General features: G+C 41.2%; 1 protein-coding gene across 1 annotated transcript in view; it reads left to right on the top strand.

The window, feature by feature from the left end:
• Positions 1-12459, top strand: part of LOC120434875 (NLR family CARD domain-containing protein 3-like) — a 156104-nt gene that overhangs the window by 73606 nt on the left and 70039 nt on the right. Inside the window, exon 8 of the mRNA XM_039603420.1 lies at positions 255-428. Coding sequence (XP_039459354.1) covers positions 255-428 — 174 coding nt within the window. The remainder of the gene's footprint in view (positions 1-254; positions 429-12459) is intronic.

The raw sequence follows: 12459 nt of genomic DNA, 5'->3' as shown, positions 1-12459 counted from the left end.
TTCTACTAAAACAAATACAAAATAAAGAAATTTGACACATTTTGTTGACATCAAAAGCACACTGAACAATTCAGTGTTGTTTTACTGCTGTTCTCTCTTCACTTCTTCTCCTCTGATTCTCTCCACATGTTGCTCTGCATAAGTGTTCAGTTTCCTGACAAAAACAAGATTAAATATTGCTAAATATAATAGTATCTCATTACATTTCAACATAAGTGTTTTATTTTTGTAATTGTTTATCTGTTATTTTTCAGACTGAGTCTCTGTGACCTGTCAGAGAGAAGCTGTGAAGCTCTGTCCTCAGCTCTCAGCTCTCAGACCTCTAATCTGAGAGAGCTGGACCTGAGTAACATTAACCTGAAGGATTCAGGTGTGAAGCTTCTGTCTGAAGGACTGAAGAGTCCACACTGTACACTGGAAACTCTCAGGTGAGATGTTTTTTCATCAACTGACAGAATTAGCAGATTAATAATAAGGCAGCCCTCTAATAAGAGGAGAAGTGGAGGTGTTTTGAAGGGCAACATACTCTTATGTTAACAAGACAGGGAGTAGTTCCTGGGAACTGCTTCCTTTGTTATTGTGTAAGTAGAAACATGATGGTAAAACAGTGATGAGTTTGCAGAGGTGAATCCACAGCACACAACACAACAATGCTGTTGCGTGCTGAAAGCAGACTTCTCACAGATTCTGAGACTGCAGGTTTCATCACTGTCCAACCAAAATTCACTGAACCAGCAGTAAATGAACGTCCAAAACTACACTTCATGTTTAAAAAACAGATGATCAGGGGGATTTGTGTTTACATCTTTTTTGTGTAATCTGTTCACCTGCTGTTTTAGCTGTTTGGTGGTTGTTGAGATGGTTTTGTGAACTTTTAGCTGAGATTCTGACATTTCTGTAGATACCACACATGTCTAATTACTTTGTATAGCATGAATGGCCATAACGAGGTTTTTAACAGTAAGAAAAGTTGTAAAACTTAAGAAAATATAGTTAAAAGTTCAAAACCTTCTACGTCTGGTTGCTGGTGGTAAGTAGCAGATCAAACGAGTAAAGAATTACGTTATAATTATAAATGGCTTCAAGAGCACATTCAGGTCTGTGAGACTCATTCAGACACTGAGACACAGTGCCATATGCATATATTTCTGCATCTCTGCCATTCAGACACACTTTATATATAGTTTATTTTATGTATTCAATACTGAAATGTACATTTAGTCTTTTTAAAGGCACCAATTTGTATTCAGTGTTTTCATAAAAGCCTTATTTTTATCCATTTACTGCTATTAGAAAGAACACACGTAAGGTTTAAGACCTGGACAAGTTTGAAAACATTTGTCCTTCACAATAGAAAATGGGTGGAAATAAAAATGGGTATCACTTTATCCAGCTCCTAATTTTATCAGTTCTGCTCTCAGCGTCTCCTGTATATCTCCTATATAAATTCTGCACTCAGCTTTGTGGTCTCCAATATCACTGAAATGCAGCCAGATGCTGCTCATTTTGCCTTTTCACTCTTTCCTGACACGCTTGCATTTCAATACAGCTCCCCATTTCTCTGTGTACCTGGTCTATACCACTACCTTTGCTGTCTATGGAACATTTCCGTCTTCTTTCACATAATGGTATGATCCCAGTCTGTCTCTTAGTGTTTGGCCACATGGTTTGCTCATCAGAATAAAATCTCAGTCGTGCTCACATTGATTATCTGCAAGCCTGAAAATTCATCAATATTTGACATATGAAATCCAGGGCTGGATTTGGCCCACGGGCCATATGTTTGACACCCCTGGTTTACAGAGTTTGGTATTCAATGTACAAGTGAGTTAGCTCTCAGCTAACTAGCAGACAAGCTAACTGCTGGGACTGCATCTTTCTAACAAGAGCGTCAGACACTCAGACTGGTGTTCTTTGTGGATGATGATGTATTCTCACACTGATCCTTCATGCTGATGCTGCCTTTCATCCACTGCTCCTGGATTCCTCATCATCATCTCCATCAGCCCTCACAATACTCCACCTTCATCAGCTTCATGTTCAGGAGCCTGGATGGACAGTAATTCTTTCCATGGGTTATGGTGGGACATTCAGAGCTGAAGTCAAACATCAGTGAGAAATGAAAGACTGATTCATTTCTATTTAGTCTTGTGATGTGCAGCTTTGTTCAGAGCATTAAGGCCCAGCAAAGATTACTGAGGTCACAGAGTCACTGATGAAACCTGTGTGCTTATAGAAACTGAAACCAGATGAACCAGAATAGAAGGACATTAAAATGAAGTGTCAGCTACACAAAGGCAAAGCTATTCAGTTGTTGGTGTGAGTTATTTAAATGGAGGATGGAGTCAGAGTTTAAGCTGCTGGACTCAGTCACTATATCCTGTTCTCCTCATAGAACCTGGATACACAGACTCACCTGTGACACAGTGACACACAGTGTGGGCTACACACACATTAGAAAGTGGATCAGTCACACTTGTACAATCATTTGTTGTGCTGAGCAACCATGAACACTTTGAATCACCATTAATGGCATTGTTACAGCAACATTCAATCATGAGTTCAAAAGTAGTGTATTGTGTACTTATTTTAAAAGTACTGCAGTATGAGAAGTGCAACATTCAGTGTGCAGAAACAAATCAGGTGCTTTTAACAGCAGTATTCCCTTTAACACAGTAGCAGTTCAAGTATTTCTGTCAATCTGAGCTGAAACATGAATCTGATCAAATCAAATATCAAATCAAAGTACTTTGCCTCTGCCAGGACGTTAACATTTGATCTAGTTTGTTCCAAACAAAGTTCCCCTCAGAGTCCAGAGACACCATCATAACATTATAACAGGAACCTTTGATCAGCAGCAAGTGAACATTTATAAATGTGTGTTTTCAGAACAGGAACCAGCAGAACTATTTTTCTGTTATCAGGTAGCAGCACAAACGCTCATCAGCTCATTTACTGTGCAGGGACTTTGAGTGTGTGAAGTGTGTGTTTGTACTGGATTTCCTTTGGAGAATCTCAGTCAGAAACAAGACAAAGAAAAACACTTTCAGTCGTCCAGGTTGAGTTGACAACATGAACTGCATTTATCTTCCACTGACTTGACATTTTCTTCCTCCTCTGCACCGAGCCAGCTGCTAAGACACACAAGCTCATTGACATTTTCTGATGATAAAGAAACTCTCTTCTTCTGTACAATATGAGCAGCAACAGAGAACAACCTTTCACAGGTACTGTCATGGTCCCAGGACTTCTGACCTGATGTTTTCAGTTTTGATATTCTGTATTAAGTTCATTCATATTCTTAAGATTTTCTGTTTCTTTATTGTTTAGTAGATTGTCCTCATGTAGTGGCCCTCTGTGTCTCCCTTGTGTAACTGTGGTAGGTTCGTAACATAAACCTATTCGCTGGAACGTTCAGGACAATTTGCTACACAGCAAAGAACAAGACACAAGTAGGCAACGTTCTTTGTGTTACTCATGCATGAGGAGGCCTGTCTGGAGCCAAGTGTCGTTCCACCCACTTGACCACCGTCAGACTCAGCCAGGTTCCCCATAGCACTCCTTTTATTGTGGTTACATGAATATGCATAGGGTCATTAACATATAACATCTTACATAGGTATACATGTGGACAAAGAATACCTTGTCTCTCTCTGTGTGTGTGTGTGTGTGTGTGTGTGTGTGTGTGTGTGTGGGGTCAAGATGTGACCCCGTGAAGACTCCCCAAAGCTGGTGCCAGGAGTCTAGCGGTACATCTGAACAAAAGGCTCTTAGACTCAAACAGATATACATGTGTTTGCTATACCATATATCAGCAAGAGAAGATACGACCTCTCCTAGGAGGTGTGTGATCTATGCCAGAACACTCTGAAGAGGAGTGAACGCACTCCCCTCTTCATGCTACACAGAGTTGTTACAGACCTCCTAGGATGAGACATTCTTTCAATATGCCATCAACTATATACTTCTAAACACAGATGATTACATGTTTCTCAATACAAATGACAATAATAAAATATAAACCCAACAAACTGTGACGTTAGTTCTAGTTTTCTTCACCCCGTCATGTGCTGCTCCTTGTTCTCTCTCCCTCCAGGTTGCCTCTGTGTACTTCCTGTGTTGCGTTGAAGGGTCGTGCATGGTGTCAGCACTTTCAGTTTCTGTGTCCTTCCCTTCCTGTCCCATGTAATTATCCTCAGCCGTGTGCTTCCACTTCCCTCATTACCTTCTGTGTATTTATGTCAGAGTCTCCCTCTGTTCCGTGTTGCGTCGTCCCTCATGCTGTGTGAACCTCCCTGTGTTTCCCCGTGAGTTTAGACTAATAATTTCCCAGTGTAGTTTTGTTTTGCATGGATCTTTCTTGCCAGCCAATAAAGCTGTGATTTTGAGTTTGAGAGCCTACATTTTGGGTCCACACAGCACTTCCTGACATGTACAGATGTTGCAACTGTGGCCAAGTACTTGTGCTGCATGTTTGGAGCAGCACTCTAATGGACAGGCCTCTGTACTGATGGTGGGCTCTGCTCTGTATCCACCACACTGCTCTCAGCTGAGTCTTCCTCCTGTTCACAATCACACTCTGATGAAGCACCAATAGGGCGAACTTTTTCTCTGGTGGCTCGGATGTTGTTGCTTCCACAGGTTTCCCTCCAACAACCCTCTGTTCCTTCAGTAAGTTCAGTAAGATCTGGGTAAACACTTGAGCTCCTTGAATCTGGCTCCAGTGCAGCAGCAGTTTTCACATATACAATGTTGGCATTTTGCTTGTGTGTCTCCAGGTCTGGTCTGAATGTAGACTTGAATTTGACCACGTAGGCGGGGTCATCATCTAAGCTCTCTATCACCTGAGAGAGATGACAAAACACAGAATCACAGAGCATGAAACCAACTTTTCTCCTCCCAGAAGTTCAGTCACAGACCTGCAACAGAAACAAGAATCAAAGATTCAAATGACGTAGAGCATTCATGTACTTATATACACAAACATGTCCTCTACATACAGAGGCTGTTTGTCTCTCACACACAGACAGCACACTGAGAAATACATCATGTTAAATATACCTGCAGGGTTCCAGCTGTGGACTTTGTCCCTGTCAGCTGTGATTGCCATGGCAACCTTGGTGTTGTGCGCGATGCAGGGACGTGTTCAAAGGCAGACGTCTGGCAGCAGCATCATATTTGATGCACTATCTGTACTGAGTGTGCTGACTTTATTTCAAATGTCCCACTGCTGTGCAACATGAATCACATGTTCTGCACGTTTCTGTAACTCCCAGGTAACCATGGTTACCCAGCTATGTCCAGTAGTCTCCAGAGAGACCAACAGCAGGTTCATGTTGTAACACCGTGGCCTTCTTACTCTCTCCTTTTTCTACAGCTCATGTATTCTTCTTGTTATGGTGCGTCTTGAGGCTCATACATGCCGTCATTTGTTGGTCCTAAGAACGTTCCTCAGACCAACTTCTTCAATCAACAGTGTGTAATGCATTAAAGTGATACTTCAGACATGAAGTACTCCGACGATAAAAAGCTCAACTTTGCTTCCAGATAGCTTTAGTTGTATCAACACTGCCCTCTGGAACAGTTTAAAATGAACATGTCCATGTCAAAGATCTGTACCTGTCTCCATGTTTCTGTCCCCGCCCCTTTCTTTCTGTTCTGAGTCATGTGAGCGCTGCAGTAGTATTAGGCCCACCCTCAATGCTCTCATTGGTTGAGACGCATAATGACGCCCATTTCAAGCCAGCACTGGTCAACATCCCTCCTGTGACCCATGGCTTTTATATTCATAGCCACTGTGTGTGAGCACTTTCACAATAATCATGATTTTAAAAACTGTGTTAATGTGCGATAAAATAATTGTTGTGTTAACCAGTTAATGAGTTAACGAGATAATAACAGGTTAAGTTGCACTAATAATTAGACTTTGGTGACAAACTGATGTGATCTCCATGTTTCCTTTGTTGGACTGTGGGCAAGTGTCAGAACTGAATGTACTGAGTAACATGTAGAGTTTAAATATGTGTCAGTTCCAGTTTTAGAGCTCTAAAGTGGCGCTATCATGTTAGGAATATGTTAGGAATAGACAGTAACACTGAGGTAAAATCTTTATTTTACCACTCGCTGCATTCTTGATGTTCATGAATTCAGCAGGTTCATGATTGTCTGCAGCATTAATCTCATATTTCCATCTAAAGTGTTGAATTTGACTGTTTGATGTTCTTTATGATCTCTGGCACCAGTTCATCTGTAGGCTGAGCTCAGTCCATCCATTTAGTGAAATGATGTTTAAAGGTCTCCTTGTTCTGTGAGCGTGCACAGATCCTGAAGCAGAAAGCCTGGGTTAACAGAGAAATGATCATCACTGTGATGATGCTCATCATCTCTGACTGGGATTTGAGGTTTTGTCAAAGCAGCGAAGAAAGCCTGGCTATGTTGGACTTGGTGTGGAAGCAGCTCCCAGTTTGAGTTCAGGAGACAGACACCCTCTCTACTTTGAAGATCATCTTCAAACTTTCCTTTTTGATAAAGCTTATAGTTAGAGCTGGATCAGGTGACCCTGAACCATCCCTTAGTTATGCTGCTATAGGCTCAGGCTGTTGGTGGACTTCCCATGATGCTCTGCTTTCTTCTCCACTCCCCTCTTTTCACTCCTGATGCTTTTATATGTCACTACTGCATGTCCTTAACTTTGTGTTTTGTTCTTGTCTCTCTGAGCTCATCTCCTCTCTTTCCCCTCACCCTGCAACCAGTCATGGTAGACGCTCCTCCTGGAGCCTGTTTTCACTGGGAGGATCTTGGTGTCAAAGGGAGTTCTTCTTCCCACCATCACCAAGTGCTGCTCACAGTGGATTGTCTGATGTTTGGGGCTTTCTCTCTAATATTGGAGGCTGTTACCTTACACTGTTAAACAGCTTGAGATGTTTTGTGTGTCTGCAGGCTGTCAGGCTGTCTGATCACAGAGGAAGGTTGTACTTCTCTGGCCTCAGCTCTGAGCTCCAACCCCTCCCAGCTGAAAGAGCTGGACCTGAGCTACAATCATCCAGGAGACTCAGGAATTAAGCTGCTGTTGGCTGGACAGAAGGATCCAGGCTGGAGACTGGACACTCTTAGGTATGGAGAGAATGTCTGATAGAGGAGGAAGAGCTGGAAACATTTCCTGTGTACTTCCTGTTTGTTCATGTGTCATCTGCAGGAAACAATCACACATGCAGGAATATTTTCAGGGACAGACACACTAGTCTAGCTGGATAGTACATGGATATTTATGTAGGGGGTCTCCAAGGAGTCTATTTGCAGGAACATTTAGGTCACAGGTGTACCTGAGATAGATGCCACTGTGTACCTAATAAAGTGTCAGCCATGTGTATATTTCCCATGCTGTATGTCCACAGTCACAGTGACAGTCAGTGACACTGACAGAAGGATGAAACAATTCTGTGAATCATTTCAGTCTGTGTGCGTGACAAAGAGGCAGACAGGAGCAGCTAACATTTGGAAATGGAAGCTTAAATAATGACAAACTCTACATTCACAGCTGAATTCACAATAAATTTGTTCTCAAGTGCACATTTTTCTGTTATTGTTCTCAAACAACAGAATGAGAATGAAATATTGATTCTAACAGGGCCCATAAACAGCATTAGCTTAGCAGCATTAGCTTATCAGAGTTTCTATCATGGTCACACAAATCCTTAGCAGAGCAAAGTGGCCTACTTAGCAATAGCTGCTGAAGTTGTAGAAAGCAAGGGAAAACAGTATTAGCATTAGTATTGGCATTAGCTGCTAATGGCAGCCTACTTAGCATAAACCCTTCACATTGTTATAACGCAAGGGAAAAGAGTCACTCATGGCAGCCTATTTAGCATTAACGTCACATCATTATAACACAAGAGTCAAGGGGATTAGTGTTAGCTACTAATGCTTATTAACCTCAAATTAGCTTTAGCTGCTAATGGCAGCCTACTTAGCATAAACCCTTCACATTGTTATAACGCAAGGGAAAAGAGTCACTCATGGCAGCCTATTTAGCATTAATGTCACATCATTATAACACAAGAGTCAAGGGGATTAGTGTTAGCTACTAATGCTGATTAACCTCAAATTAGCTTTAGCTGCTAATGGCGGCCTACTTAGCATTAACCCCTCACTAATATAATGCTAATTCACATCAAATTAGCATTAGCTGCTCATATTGTTATAAGGAAAGAGAAAACAGTATTAGCATTACCTGCTAATAATTTTTTACCCCTAATTAGAATAAGCTGCTAAAAGCAGCCTACTTAGCCGCTCACATTGTTAAAAAGTAAGTGAAAACAATATTAGCATTAGCGCATAATGCTAATTCACGTCAAAGTAGCATTAGTTAAATGTTAGCTAGGGGAAAAGTTAAAATTGAATGAAAAAAAATTGTTCACATTAGCTACTCATATTGTTAAAAAGTAAGAAAAAACATTGTTAGCATAAGCGGATAAAGCTAATTCACCTCAAATTAGTATTAGCTAATAACGGCAACCTACTTAGCATTAGCTGGTCACATTGTTATAAAGCAAGAAAATATGGTATTAGCATTAGCTGCCAATTCCTGTTCACCTAAAATTAGCCTTATCCACTAATGGCAGTCTACTTAGCATTAACTCCTCACTAATATAATGCTAATTCACATCAAATTAGCATTAGCTGCTACCATCAGCCTACCTGGCACTAGCTGCTCACACTGTAGCTGTGTCGGAGGCCTTCGTGGGCCGGGTCCTTCGAAGACCGAGAAGGCCGGAAGTGCGAGGCTGTGAAATGGGACGGTCCAGCCTTCAGATTTGCGTCACCGCTGTGTCGGTGGAGTTTAATAAACTCGGCTCTGCTCCTTGCTATCTAAAATATAACAGGACACTGGCGTAAATTCTCGACCGTCTCACACTTCTGTTTAATCAGTTTTCTTTTTGACATTTATTCAGCTGTGTGAAAATCCCGGAGGAACCCACCCGATGGATTAATAAAGTTTTATTTAATCTAATAATCTAATAACTTTGATCTCAGCCAAACCGATTTACTCCGGAACAAATAAAACACCGAAAAAAGGCAACAATTACATTTTTAAGTTATCCGAGTGACTTATATATCATGTTTAACCTGAGTAGCGAAAGAGCGGGGGTCTGAAAACGATGTAGCCGGGAGTCCGCTGCTCTCGCCGGCTCGAGCGACCATTGAATCCCCCGGTTTGCTATCAAGCGGGTGGGTAACAGACGTCTCCGAAAACGTCGGCGCACTTTTGCAAATATGCGATGTCTTGATAAACCAAGCAGATATTTGAAATTTACACCGCCAGTTTCTCACCTGAAAATATGTTAAAAGTTTATTTTGTGACCCAGAAAGATTAATAAGACTAATTTTAAAACTTAGTAGTTGCCGCCATTGTTGGCAGCTGAAATTTGGCTGGACTGCGCTATGAATTCTGGGATATGGTGGGCCAGGAAGGACACACCCAACCCATCCTTCAAATTCGGGAAAATGAAGGACGCATTTGTCGGCTGCATTTGAAGGAGTCGACGAATTGGGACAGCCTTCGTCGCCGGGCTGTGACGTAATCGGCCTTTAAATGCGGCCTCCGGAGGATGCAGCCGACGTTTTGGGACACAGCTTGTATAAAGGGAAGGGAAAAGTGTTAGCATTATCAGATAATGCTAACTCACGTCAAATTAGCATTAGGTAATAACAGCAGCCTTCTTAACATTAGCTGTTCACATTGTTATAATGCAAGGGAAAGAGTTAGCAGAAAACGATATTAGCATTAGCTGGTAATAATTATTCACCCCTAATTAGAATTAGCTGCTAATGGCAGCATACTTAGCATTAACTCCTCACATTGTTGTAATGCAAATGTGTGTTAGCATTATCCGATAGTATAAGCTCATATTGTTAAAATGTAAGAATAAACATTGTTAGCATTAGTAGATAAATTAGCATTAGCTAATAACGGCAACCTACTTAGCATTAGCTGGTCACATTGTTATAAATCAAGAGAATATGGTATTAGCATTAGTTGCCAATGCTTATTCACCTAAAATTAGCATTGGCCACTAATGGTAGCCTATGTAGCATAAACTTCTTAATGCTAAATGAAGTTAATTAATGCTAAATAGGCTTAACTGAAATGAAAGTAGTGTTAGCATTAGCTGCTGAAATTGTTAAAAAGTAATAAAAAGTAAGATAAAACATAGTTAGCAGTAGCGGATAATGCTAATGCACATCAAATTAGCATTAGCTAATAATGGCCTACATACCTAGCATTAGCTGCTCATATTGTTATAAAGGAAGAGAATATGGTATTAGCATTAGCTGCGAATGGTTATTCACCAAAAATTGGCATTAGCCACCAATGGTAGCCTATTTAGCATTAACTTCTTAATGCTAAATGAAGTTAATTAATGCTAAATAGGCTTAACTGAAATGAAAGTAGTGTTAGCATTAGCTGCTGAAATTGTTAAAAAGTAATAAAAAGTAAGATAAAACATAGTTAGCAGTAGCGGATAATGCTAACGCACATCAAATTAGCATTAGCTAATAATGGCCTACATACCTAGCATTAGCTGCTCCTATTGTTATAAAGGAAGAGAATATGGTATTAGCATTAGCTGCGAATGGTTATTCACCAAAAATTGGCATTAGCCACCAATGGTAGCCTATTTAGCATTAACTTCTTAATGGTAAATGAAGTTAATTAATGCTACATAGGCTTAATTGAAGGGAATGTAGTGTTAGCATTAGCTACCAAAAGTTAAAATTGAATGAAAAACAGTGTTCACATTAGGTACTCATATTGTTAAAAAGTAAGAAAAAACATTGTTAGCATAAGCGGATAAAGCTAATTCACCTAAAATTAGTATTAGCTAATAACAGCAATCTACTTAGCATTAGCTGGTCACTTTGTTATAAAGCAAGAAAATATGGTATTAGCATTAGCTGCCAATTCCTATTCACCTAAAATTAGCATTAGCCACTAATGGCAGTCTACTTAGCATTAACTCCTCACTAATATAATGCTAATTCACATCAAATTAACATTAGCTGCTGGCATCAGCCTACCTAGCACTAGCTGCTCACATTGTTAAAAGGGAAGGGAAAAGTGTTAGCATTATCGGATAATGCTTACTCGCATCAAATTAGCATTAGCTAATAACAGCAGCCTTCTTAGCATTAGCTGCTCACAATGTTATAACGCAAGGGGAAAGAGTTAGCATTAACGGATGATGCTAATTCACGTCAAATTAGCATTAGCTAGTAATGGCAGCCTACTTAGCATAACTCCTCACATCGTTATAATGCAAAGGAAAATAGTTTGCATTATTTGATAATGCTAATTCATATCAAATTAGCAATAGTTTATAACGGTAACACACATCACATTGTTAAAATTGAAGGAAAAATAGTATAAGCATTAGCTACTCATATTGTTATAAATCAAGAGAATATGGTATTAGAATTAGTTGCCAATGTTTATTTACCTAAAATTCGCACTAGCCACTAATGGTAGCCTATTTAGCATACACTTCTTAATGCTTAATAAAGCATTAAGAGGTACTCCGGTCCAGACGGAGTACCTGGCAAGGTACTAAGAGCATGCGCACACCAGCTCACCCTCATCTTCACCAGACTCTTCAACCCCTCACTGGATCAGGCAGCCATCCCATCCTGTCTAAAATCAGCCACAATCATCCCAGTGCCGAAGAAGTCTCCCATCTCCAGCCTGAATGATTACCGCCCTGTGGCCCTCACGCCGGTAATCATGAAATGCTTTAAGAGACTAGTCCTTCAGCACATCAAGGATTACCTCCCCCCAGAATTCGACCCCCACCAGTTTGCATACCGTGCAAACAGATCCACAGAAGACGCCATCGCCACAGCCCTCCACGCTGTGCTGACTCACCTAGAGCAGCGGCAGAGCTACGTCCGAATGCTCTTTGTGGACTACAGCTCAGCCTTTAATACTATCATCCCGGACATCCTCATCAACAAACTGGTCACTCTTGGCCTCCCTCCTCTCACATGTGCCTGGATAAAGGATTTCCTCACAAACCGGCCCCAGACTGTGAGACTCGGCCCTCATCTCTCCTCCACTCGCACACTGAGCACCGGCTCCCCACAGGGCTGTATGCTGAGCCCCCTCCTGTATTCTCTCTACACCCACGACTGCAGTTCGACCCACAACAACAATCTCATCATCAAGTTTGCTGATGACACCACGGTAGTCGGACTCATCTCAAAGGGAGACGAGGCAGACTACAGAGAGGAAGTCCTGACGTTGGCAGCATGGTGTTCAGAAAACAACCTGGCACTGAACACCAAGAAAACCAAAGAGCTCATTGTTGACTTCAGGAGACACAACACCGACTTGGCCCCCCTCTACATCAACGGGGAGTGTGTGGAGAGGGTCCACACTTTCCGGTTCCTTGGTGTCCTCATCTC

This window comes from Oreochromis aureus, linkage group 3, assembly GCF_013358895.1.
Source record: "Oreochromis aureus strain Israel breed Guangdong linkage group 3, ZZ_aureus, whole genome shotgun sequence".
Taxonomy (NCBI): Eukaryota; Metazoa; Chordata; class Actinopteri; order Cichliformes; family Cichlidae; genus Oreochromis; species Oreochromis aureus.
This window is presented reverse-complemented; position numbering and strand designations above follow the sequence as displayed.